This window comes from Tursiops truncatus, chromosome 2 (assembly GCF_011762595.2).
Source record: "Tursiops truncatus isolate mTurTru1 chromosome 2, mTurTru1.mat.Y, whole genome shotgun sequence".
NCBI classification, from domain to species: Eukaryota; Metazoa; Chordata; class Mammalia; order Artiodactyla; family Delphinidae; genus Tursiops; species Tursiops truncatus.
In genome coordinates this window covers 50,018,959-50,031,334 of record NC_047035.1, presented here as the reverse complement: position 1 = coordinate 50,031,334, position 12,376 = coordinate 50,018,959, and the positions used below count along the sequence as shown (strand labels likewise).

The 12,376-nt window shown below is 34.4% G+C and overlaps 1 protein-coding gene across 3 annotated transcripts in view; it reads right to left on the bottom strand.

Moving 5' to 3' along the window:
- Positions 1 to 12,376, bottom strand: part of MAP4K5 (mitogen-activated protein kinase kinase kinase kinase 5) — a 138,054-nt gene that overhangs the window by 28,038 nt on the left and 97,640 nt on the right. For 2 of the 3 annotated variants that reach the window (XM_073800491.1, XM_073800490.1), the window contains exons 16-23: positions 11,178 to 11,245; positions 9,709 to 9,751; positions 8,864 to 9,074; positions 7,893 to 7,990; positions 7,683 to 7,724; positions 6,710 to 6,794; positions 1,422 to 1,501; positions 1,061 to 1,121 (exon numbers count right to left, since the gene is read on the bottom strand). In XM_073800491.1, coding sequence (XP_073656592.1) covers positions 1,061 to 1,121; positions 1,422 to 1,501; positions 6,710 to 6,794; positions 7,683 to 7,724; positions 7,893 to 7,990; positions 8,864 to 9,074; positions 9,709 to 9,751; positions 11,178 to 11,245 — 688 coding nt within the window. The remainder of the gene's footprint in view (positions 1 to 1,060; positions 1,122 to 1,421; positions 1,502 to 6,709; positions 6,795 to 7,682; positions 7,725 to 7,892; positions 7,991 to 8,863; positions 9,075 to 9,708; positions 9,752 to 11,177; positions 11,246 to 12,376) is intronic. The other variant, XM_073800492.1, reaches the window with a different exon arrangement.

Here is a 12,376-nt window from a genome sequence, read left to right as displayed (position 1 = left end):
TTATAAGACTTGAAAGCATTGGTCCAAGTTCATTAATAAATATGTGGTCCAGAATAACATAAATTCCACCAGCAAGCATCTGTAAGTCTTCACAGTTTTCTAAGTACTTTGGATATCTCACTTGATCCTCACAGCAATCTTGTGAGGCTGTTATTGTTACCATCATCATTATGTTACAATTAAGAAAACTGGGCACAGCAACATGGATGGACTTAGAGATTATCACACTTAAAGTGAAGTAAGTCAGAAAGAGAAAAATGAATACCATATGGTATCACTTATATGTGGAATCTAGAATATGACACAAAGGAAGCTATCTACGAAACAGCAACAGACTCACAGACATAGAGAACAGACTTATGGTTGCCAATGGGAAGGGGGAGTGGGGGAGGGATGGATTGGGAGTTTGAGATTAGTAGATGCAAACTATTATATACAGAATGTTTAAACAACAAGATCCTACTGTATAGCACAGGAAACTATATTCAGTATCCTGTGATAAACCATAATGGAAAAGAATATGAAAAAGAATGTATATATATGTATAACTGAATCACTTTGTTGTACAGCAGAAATTAACATGACACTAAGCCAACTATACTTCAATAAAAAATAAATTAAAAAATGAAGATATAATTTATGAAAAAAAAGAAAACTGAGGCTGAGAGACAAGAGACAGTGATTGGCTCAAGATTACAAAGAAAGGAAGCATCTGGATCCTCTGATTCTTTCCCTTCAACTGCTGATTCTCAGTGGAAGGCAGGGAGGTGATAGTAACAGAGACTGTGGAGAAGGGGATGGCCTCAGGGAACAATCACTGTCATGTTCTCCAACTGTGTAGTTCCTGAGCAGGTATGGGAAGTACTGCTCTGACAACAAGGTTCCTTTTCAAAGTTTCTTCCAGTTCTACAACTGTAAAAAATACCTGCAAGTCTCAAAAGTTAACTATACTAGATTATAATTACCCTGATTAACAACATTTTAAAGTAATGTGTATTAAAATTACATTTCTCTGCTCGTCCATTGTTTATTTTTCATATCATTTTTATCATATACATACCTGACAGTGACATTAAAGTATTATTGATGACATAGAGCCAAGTACATTTCCGTGGAAATAACTATTAAGAAAAAAAAAGGTAATTAAAACTCTCCAATTTTCATTCCCTTACCCCTTAACTTCCAAACTGCAACAGTCTGAAAGAGTAGAAAAATAAGCATTTTCTACCTTTCAGTAAATTACCAAAACCTTATGGAAAAAAATCTTTCAACATGAATATGTGAAGAGTACAATTTCACCCCTTTAAATATTTAAATCATAAAAATTAAAACTGAGGCCCATATAAATTGCTTTAAAATTAAGATATTTACTTTATTCAATTGACTCAAACTAATTTTTTGAGTTAAAACTCCTGAATTACCTGTTCCATCGTTGCCTCATGTAGTTCATTGAGATTCAATGTATAAATACCATCTTCAGTTCCAAAAATAATGTACTGATCTAAAATAGTTGAGATAAATCACCACAATTTACTATCATTTTCCGAAATCATTCACTAAAATAATGGCCCTATATTTTAATGGTATTAAGAGTTAGATAGCCACCCACCAATCCAAAGAAAAGTTATTTTCTAAAACCCATGCTACCTTCTTTACCTCTTTCCCCAACTCTTTATTTTTTAAAAGTAGATATATTTTCTGTTACTAACTCTGCTTTATCTTACTATAAAATCCTTTTTTAAAACACAATTTTCATTACATGTCATTTATTCAAACATAAGTGAATAAATGAGAAAGAAGGGAAATTGTCAATAGATGTCAATGGATTGTCAACAGATGCTAAAACTAGTCAGTGAAAGTCTAATGAGCAAGAGGATATTTATGAAGTCTCAGTGAGTCTTCACACTAATTATGTGTTAATTACTTTGGGAAATTAAATAATTACACAATTACTTAGAAAGGGAAAAATAGGAACTTGACAGAAGAGAAGGCTAGTGAACACCACCTTAACCAACTGGTCAGTGTTAATATCACTAGTATTTGGACAAGCTGATACCATGTGCCTCCTGATATGATGGACTGAGAAGAGCACAAAAACATTTGTCTGATATTCCTGCCCAAAATGCATAACGTGATCTAAGCATGAGGACTCATCAGACAAACTCCAATTAAGGGACATTATACAAAATAAGCAGCCTCAAAATGGTAAGATCAAGAGAGAAAGGAAGGTTGAGAAACTGTTCCAGACTAAAGCAGACTAAAGGCATGGTAGCTAAATCCAACATATGAACTTGAACTGCACGTTGGATTGGGGAAAAAAGGGGGGAGAAGATGATAAAAGACATTACTGGGATAATTAATAAAATTCAAATATGGACTGTGGATTAAAAGACAGTATTATATCAATGATAAACTCCCTAATGTTTATAAATGTACTGTGATTATGTAACAGATCATTCTTGTTCCTAGAAAATACAAACTGAAGTATAATGGGAAGAGGAGCATGATGTCCACAACTCACTCTGAAGTGATTCAGAAAAAAATTCACATATAGACAGAAAAGAGTAAAACAAATGTGGCAAAAGGATGAACATACACACACTACTGTACATAAGACAGATAACCAACAAGAACCTACTGTATAGCACAGAGAATGCTATACAATATTCTGTGATAACCTATGAGAAAAGAATCTAAAAAAGAAGAGATATATGTATATGAGTAACTGAATCACTTTGCTGTATATCTGAAACTAACAAAACATTGTAAATCAACTATACTAAAATAAAAAAATAAATAATCTGATGGTGAGGGTGTAAAAAAAAGAAACAACTGATTATTCTGAGTATATAGGAGTTTCTTGTACTACAATATTTCTCTAAATAACCCAAGATCACTGAAGAAATCAAAGAGGAAATGAAAAAAAATCCCTAGAGACAAATTACAATGAAAACACGATGACCCAAAACTGATGGGATGCAGCAAAAGCATTTCTAAGAGGGAAGTTTATAGCAATACAAGCTTACCTCAAGAAACAACAAAAATCTCAAATAAACAATCTAACCTTACACCTAAAGGAACTAGAGAAAGAAGAACAAACAAAACCCAAAGTTAGTACAATGAAAGAAATCATAAAGAACAGAGCAGAAATAAATGAAATAGAAGCAAAGACAACAACAGCAAAGATCAAAAAAACTAAAAGCTGGTTCTCTGAGAAGATAAACAAAATTGATAAACTATTAGCCAGACTCATCAAGAAAAAGAGGGAGAGGACTCAAATCAATAAAATTGGAAATGAAAAACGAGAAGCTACAACAGACACCGCAGAAATACAAAGCATCCTAAGAGAGTACTACAAGCAACTTCATGCCAATAAAATGGACAACCTGGAAGAAACGGAAAAATTTTTAGAAAGGTATAACCTTCCAAGACTGAACCAGGAAGAAATAGAAAATATGAACAGACCAATCACAAGTAATGAAATTGAAACTATGATTAAAAATCTTTCAAGTCCAGGACGAGAAGGCTTCATAGGTGAATTCTACCAAACATTTAGAGAAGAGCTAACACCCATCCTTCTGAAACTCTTCCAAAAAATTGCAGAGGAAGGAACACTCCCAAACTCATTCTATGAGGCCACCATCACCCTGATACCAAAACCAGACAAAGATATTACAAAAAGAGAAAATTACAGACCAAATGCACTGATGAATATAGATGCAAAAATCCTCAACAAAATACTAGGAAACAGAATCCAACAACACACTAAAAGGATTATACACCATGATCAAGTGGGATTTATCTCAGAGATGCAAGGATTCTTCAATATATGCAAATCAATGCGATACACCATATTAACAAATTGAAGAACAAAAACCATATGATCATCTCAATAGATGCAGAAAAAGCTTTTGACAAAATTCAACACCCATTTATGATAAAAACTCTCCAGAAAGTGGGCATAGAGGGAACCTACCTCAAATAATAAAGCCCATATACGACCAACCCACAGAAAACATTCTCAATGGTGAAAAACTGAAAACATTTCCAATGGTGAAAAACTGAAAACATTTCCTCTAAGATCAGGAACAAGACAAGGATGTCCACTCTCACCACTGTTATTCAACATAGTTTTGGAAGTCCTAGCCATGGCAATCAGAGAAGAAAAAGAAATAAAAGGAATACAAATTGGAAAAGAAGAAGTAAAACTGTCACTGTTGCAGATGGCATGATACTATACATTGAGAATCCTAAAGATGCCACCAGAAAACTACTAGAGCTAATCAGTGAATTTGGTAAAGTTGCAGGATACAAAATTAGTGCACAGAAATCTCTTGCATTCCTATACCCTAATGATGAAAAATCTGAAAGAGAAATTAAGGAAACACTCGCATTTACCATTGCAACAGATAGAATAAAATACCTAGGAATAAACCTACCTACGGAGGCAAAAGACCGGTATGCAGAAAACTATAAGACACTGATGAAAGAAATTAAAGATGATACCAACAGATGGAGAGATATACCATGTTCTTGGATTGGAAGAATATTGTGAAAATGCCTATACTACCCAAAGCAATCTACACATTCAATGCAATCCCTATCAAATTACCAATGGCATTTTTTACAGAACTAGAACAAAAAATCTTAAAATTTGTATGGAGACACAAAAGACCCTGAATAGTCAAAGCAGCCTTGAGGGAAAATAAAGGAGATGGAGGAATCAAACTCTGTGACTTTGAACTATACTACAAAGCTACAGTATTCAAGACAGTATGGTACTGGCACAAAAACAGAAATACAGATCAATGGAACAGGATAGAAAGCCCAGAGATAAATCCACGCACCTATGGTCAACTAATCTATGATAAAGGAGGCAAGGATATACAGTGCAGAAAAGACAGTCTCTTCAATAAGTGGTGCTGGGAAAACTGGACAGCTACATGTAAGAGAATGAAATTAGGACACCTCTTAACACCACACAAAAATAAACTCAAAATGGATTAAAGACCTAAATGTAAGACCGGACACTATAAAACTCTTAGAGGAAAACATAGGAAGAACACTCTTTGACATAAATCACAACAAGATATTTTTTGATCCACCTCCTATAGTAATGGAAATAAAAACAAAAATAAATGAATGGGACCTATGAAACTTAAAAGCTTTTGCAAAGCAAAGGAAACTACAAACAAGATGAAAAGACAACCCTCAGAATGGGAGAAAATATTTGCAAATGAATCAACGGACAAAGGATTAATCTCCAAAATATATAAACAGCTCATGCAGCTCAATATTAAAAAAAACAAGCAAGCCTATCAAAAAATGGGCAGAAGACCTAAACAGACATTTCTCCAAAGAAATGGCCATACAGATGGCCATACAGATAGCCAAGAAGCACATGAAAAGCTGCTCTAAATCACTAATTATTAGCGAAATGCAAATCGAAACTACAGTGAGGTATCACCTCACACCAGTTAGAATGGGCAACATCACAAAATCTACAAACAAGAAATGGTGGAGAGGGTGTGGGAATGTAAATTGATACAGCCACTATGGAGGACAGTATGGAGGTTCCTTAAAAAACTAAAAATAGAACTACCATATGACCCAGCAATCCCACTACTGGGCATATACACTGAGAAAACAGTAATTCAAAAAGACACATGCGCCCCAATGTTCATTGCAACACTATTTACAATAGCCAGGTCATGGAAGCAACCTAAATGCCCATCAACAGATGAATGGATAAGGATGTGGGTACATATATACAATGGAATATTACTCAGCCAAAAAAAGGAACGAAATTGGGTCATCTGTAGAGACGTGGATGGATCTAGAGACTGTCATATAGCGTGAAGTAAGTTAGAAAGAGAAAAACAAATATATATTAACGCATACACGTGGAACCTAGAAAAATGGTACAGATGAACCAGTTTGCAGGGCAGAAACAGAAACAGAGATGTAGAGAACAAACGTATGGACACCAAGGGGGGAAAGTGGCGGGTGGGGGTGGTGGTGGCGGTGTGATGAATTGGGAGATTCAGATTGACATATATACACTAATATGTATAAAATAGATAACTAGTAAGAACCTGCTGTATAAAAAATAAATAAAATTCTAAAAAAATAAAAGAAAGACACCATATGATTACACATATACAAAAAAAGTTAACATTTACTACTTTTGTTTTTATCCTTCTTTCTCTGTACACACATTTTTGTTTTCATTTTCTGAACTGTTTAAGTTATGAGCATGATACCCCTTTATTCCTAAATATTTGTGTGCATTTCTTTAAAAAAAATAAAAAGGTCTTATACAACGACACAACAATGATCAAAATCAGGATATTAACACTGAAACAATACTATTTTCTAATATCCTGATTTTACTGAAAGTGATTATCGTCTCAGTATTATTGTCCTTTTACATAAATGAAAATGCAAAATCATGGTTGCAATCAGTTGTGATGTCTCTTTAGTCTCCTTTATGCAGGAACTGTTCCTGTATACTCGCTCTTGAATTCTGATGCCTTAAACTAAAACTATTTACCTATTTAGGTTGTTACACTAAATAGTATAATACCTACACTCCTTAGTCTCTAAGTTGAACTTTTAAAGTAAAAAGCCCTCAGTTCACTGATCATAAGGATCTTTTCTGATAATAAATATTTTGTTGGAGATATACATAAAAATTCAGAAATGTTACCTTTTGTATCAGGATGTATCCAGGATGTTGCACAATTTATTTTCAAAGGACAGCCATCAAAGACTTTGGAAAAACATGCTCCCATCTTATTTATAAAGAAAGAAATGTTGACTTATTTGATTAGATAATTTTATACATTCTTAGAAAATAGCTAAGATTATTATGAAATGTTAAACTGACTCTTATTTGCATATATTTATGGTCTCATTACAAAATTCATATTTTGATATAATTTAACCCTTTCTATGAAGAGAGTTTTATACTGTTTCCTTGTGTAATCCACTACTTTACAGCAAAAATATCAAATTTATCAAAACGTCTACATATGTCAATGATACATTCCAGGAATTTTACATCACTACTTATCTTTAGGACTAACATTTAATAATGGGAAACAATGAATGATTTTATTGAGTAACATCATAGTGATTATAATTGCAGTATACCTCCATAATAGTGATAAAAGACAAAAGACTGATATTTACACTGAACTTTTACTGTACAAAAAGGTACAATTTATAAGGTACCCATTCATATGACTGGCTGAACTACCTTAGGTAGGTTCTACTGAAGGGCCAGAGAACAAGAATTAACAGAAGCTTCCCTGTTCCTTTTCACTGTGTATAGTTCAATGTAAAAATGGCTTCAGGGGTAGAAAGATATTTAACCAACATAATGAAGAGGACACAGTACTAGTAATATCATCACATTAAAATTAAATTGGCCTCTGTAGGCTAATCAGAGAACCCAACTGTCCGTATTTATAAAAAGTGAAATTAACACAATTCTAACTAACTCACTCAAATTAGGGTACATGATTTGATCCATGGTATATCCAAATGCATTTAATGCCTTTGTATTTTATGAATCCTTCCTTTCAATGGCTCAAGATACTTGATAGCAAATAAACAATATTCTGTTGCTTCTAAAGAGAGAAAAATTGGCAAGTGGTTCACATAAAAATATTCCTTACCAGCACTTTTGGGGTGGGTGGGAGGCCATTGATTACTGGTTTCTGTGGGAAAAGTGATTTTTAATACTGTAAGACCTCTTAAAGCCTTAAGAAAAACTTTATACATTTAGAAATCCAGTTATTCAAACTCTTGAATTAAACAGACTATGCCCTTTATATGATAAATACAGTATTATTTACAACTAATCACCAAACACCTGTTATACCTACAGGGAAATCTCGCTTGTCCTTTTTTCGTGGTAACTGTGGTGCTTGCGCTGATCCTTCTGTGTTTTCACTAATGAGTTTTGAAATACCATCACCATTTCCTAAAGAGAATCATGGTTAAAAGTTGAATGACCATACAAATAAGTACTTTCCTTGAAAAATAATTTCCCCTTCCCCCCCAGTACTTGTTTTCCATTTGGGTGTTCCTTTATAGGGAAATATTCTCTACTGTCAGATGAGTTAAAGTATCTCTGGTGCCTTTCTCTAGCTCATGTAGAGGCAGCACTGCATCTATAGCAGTAGTCTTAATCCATGAAAACAACAAATGTCTTTCCATATTGTGAGAAAAATGAAATCTGACCTACTAATCCTGATATTCAAGGCCTTTCATAATTTAACTTCACCCTACCTTTTTAAGTCCTATCTCCCAGTATATACCCTTCAAAAGCTCACACTTCGACCATACTAGACTGTACTTCCAATACAGTCTAGATTTTCCTGCTTCAGTGCATTTGTTCATTCTTTCTTGTTCTCTAAGAATGCCTGTCAGTATTGGTTCCACCTATTAAAGGCTCACCAAGCCCTTTAAACCTCTGCAAGGGCCTACCTCCTCTGTTCCCTATCCTTATCTCCCTCAGAGATCTCTTGCATTGTTACGTATAGTTACTTACTGTAGGAGACACTTAAACAAAATGTCTTGTCTGATATTATGTGCACATTGGTATAACTTCTGCTATAGACCCTGAACTTCCAGAGGGCAGGGTCATCCATTCATCTTTCTAGATCCTATAATATTTAGTAAGGGATCAAATTAGGGTTGAATTGGATTGAATCTATTTATAGTCCACCCATGTGGAACTTTAAAGAACCTTCACAAAGCTTCAAACAGTAATAAGATTGACTAAAGAAAAAAGACATTCTTTAAAATATGAACAAAATGGCTTTCTTTTCAGCCTTCACTTTGATTTATTTACCGAGATCACAGTATCTAGCTGTATGCACTCCAGGCCTGCTGATACTGCTAGCCATACCAATAGAGGAAGTCTCAGCTACAGGACCACAACTTGGGCTACTCTGTCTTCTGAGAACTTGGGGAGCTCTGTTCTCTGAATCAGGACAACGTTTTACAGTTGATGATTTTTCTTCATCTTGGAGGTTGTCTTCAGGGTAACTGCTTATCCTTGGCTAGTTGATAGTAAGACACGGAAGTACTTTAATAAATTTGGACATAAAACATTAACACTTTGTTATTATTATGCATCAAAGACTTTAGGGGGAGGAGAATATGCCTTTTTTTCTTTCTCCTGTATAGTTCAATTCACTGGGCCAAGTAAGCAAGGCAAGCAAGAGCTGAGTTACTATCCCAACACAACTATGAACTTGCCATGTGACTTTTAAGCAGCCCTAACCCCAAACTGATAACGTTTTTATAACCAATTAAATCACATACATAATCCACAAAATATTTAGTAACTACAAACAAGCAAGGAAAGTGACTTAATAAAGTATGACTCTAGTGCACTGTCCAACTGTAGTAATAAATGAGGACTGCAAATGATAAACTCCCCTCCATGTGGTCAAGTATTGCTTCAAATGAGTAATAACCTATCTTTGCCTTTTTCTAATAGCTATAAAAATATTATATTTCTCATGAAATCTTCTTTAATATATTTTTACATCTTCATAATAATGCTCGTGAGGAAAACTATACCCTAAAATATGTTTAAGAGAATTTTGAATAAATTCAATAAAATTATTTTAAAAATTTATTTTATTATTTAAACAAGGATATATTGTTGAAAATCTTTAAGTAGCTCACCTTAGGAGGTAGGGGAGGTGGTATTGCACGTTTTGAGGTTGATCTAATACAAAGAGAAAAATGCAATTTAGATGGTGATAAATGACAATAACATAAAACACAGAAAGAGCATTACATCTGCATTAAAATCTGCTTCTATTCAGGGGATATAAAAGACAATTAGATCATGGTACAGAGTATTTTTAAAAGCTACAGGAAGACCTAAGATCTCATTCTGTCAAACTGTATTAGTATGACTATAAAATAGAGTTTTTATAAAGTGAATATGAAGTATTTTTTACTTTACCGTTATGCTTTGCAACATTTAATATGTAATAAAAATGAAATTAAACTTAGTAGTGAAAAAGAGATTCAGAATTTTAGAGGTGGAATCCACAGTGAATCATAGATTCAAATGGCTGATCATCAAACCCTTTGTTACTCCAAGTGGGGTCCACAGATGAGCAACATTGGTATCACCTGGAAACTTTTTTTTTTTTTTCTGGCTGCACAACACAGCTTGCAGGATCTTAGTTTCCCGACCAGGGATTGAACCAGGGCCCTCAGCAGTGAAAGTGCAGAGTCTTAACCCCTGGACTGCAAGGGAATTCCCATGGAAACTTTTATAAATGCACCCTCTAGACCTACTTAATCAGAATCTGCATTTTACCAAGATTTCCAGGTGATCCTCCAGGCACATCAAAACTTGAGAATCACTCATCTAGCCCACTGGTTCCACACATTTATCCATAGTCATTGCAATCAATTGGGAAGCTTTCAGGATTCTTAAATTCCACTCCCAAAGACTGTATTCTACAGCAGGGGTTAGCAAACTTTTTCTATAAAGGGTTAGACAGTAAACTTTGTAGGCTTTATGAATCATATAGTGGTCACAGTGGTCTTCTTTTGATTTTTTTTCAAACATTAAAAAATGTAAATATCATTCTAGTTTGTAGGATGTACAAAAATAGGCATTGGGCCAGATCTGGTTTATAGGCTTACAGGCCATACCCTGCTAACCCCAGATCCATAGGCCTAATGTGGGGATTCAGGAATCTGTATTTCCAAAGAGCTCTCTAGGCACTGCAATGGACTAATAGGTTTGGAACAACTCATCTAGGTCAGCCCTGTCACTTAATCGTTGAGGAAAGACAGGTCTAGAATATGAAGTAACCACATTGCAGAGACGGAACTGGGGCTTTCTGATTCCTACTATCGTATTTTTTCCCATGAGATCATGTAGCTCATCTTTCAGTATATTAACACCACACATACTGTATTTTGATTTAAAGAACAAAACCACAAAGCCTTAATGATCAACACATTATGCCTTTGGGCAATTTAAAGAAGTCAGAAGCTTTTCACTGACAAAAGGCATAGTATAACTTTTATAAGAAAAAAATTAAAGCTTATTAGAATAAAGCACTCCCCATCAAATACTGTTCTTATATAATTAAGTAAAATAAAGTTAAGCTAGAAAAACAACTTACTTGCCAGTATTTGCACCATCAACAAAAGGATTCCACCGTAACAGAAAGTTTGGGTCTGAAGATACTCCCTGTGAAGGTAAAAAAGAGTTTAAAATGCTACCTTATAACAGGTATCATTCATTTTATTTGATTCAAGAACATACTCATTGTCATGATTATTAATCATCTTGGCTTTCAACGGTTTAATCTCTAGCTACATTTGCTGTCATTTGACACATTTACGTCAATAACTCATTATTAGATGACTTAAACTTGACAGAATCTATAAACATACTTACAGCTTAAAATGTGACAAGCCCTCTTTACCAATATATTGGTAAAGTATATTCCAAAGCAAAACAAAAATGTTAACTTTGAATTATGTGCATCACTACTCCATTAGCATGGAGAACTAAACACTGTATTATTCAATCACCTTTAATTTACTGGTGCCACACTTTTTCTGACTAGCATGGAAATTGAAAATTTATTGTCCAGCAACACATACAGTAGGAAGAGCACCACTTGCAGATGTTAAGAATGAAGAGATCCATTAACAGAAGACAATTACTCTAAAAACTATATTTACTATCAGTTAAAAATAAAGTAGATGTTAGGATAACATCTAGGCTGACTCTAATAATATTTTGCTCAATCTATTGTTTCTTTCTTTTTAGTTAAGGAAAGGGTTAACCAAATAGTAATCTCAAAATAAGAGCAATGGTTAAAAAAAAAAAAAGAAGCGGGCTTCCCTGGTGGCGCCGTGGTTGAGAGTCCGCCTGCCGATGCAGGGGACGCGGGTTCGTGCCCCGGTCCGGGAAGATCCCACATGCCGCAGAGCGGCTGGGCCCGTGAGCCATGGCCACTGAGTCTGCGCGTCCGGAGCCTGTGCTCCGCAACGGGAGAGGCCACAACAGTGAGAGGCCCGCGTACCGCAAAAAAAAAAAAAAAAAAAAAAAAAAAATTTCAAAAAAAAAAAAAGAAGCTATATTAACAAATAAATATTAAAAACAGTAAGGCAATGCAAAATCATACTACAAATCTAACAGAATCATTAAGTAAAAAGATCCTGAGAGCTTAAAGCTGAGCATCAAATTCCATATACTTAATAAATTCATATGAATTCTTCAAAAGACTCAGAAGTGTCAAAATGAATGGTTAAAATGGTATATTATACACTGTACCCTAGTCAAAATACACCTAACCAGAAGCTTTTTCAA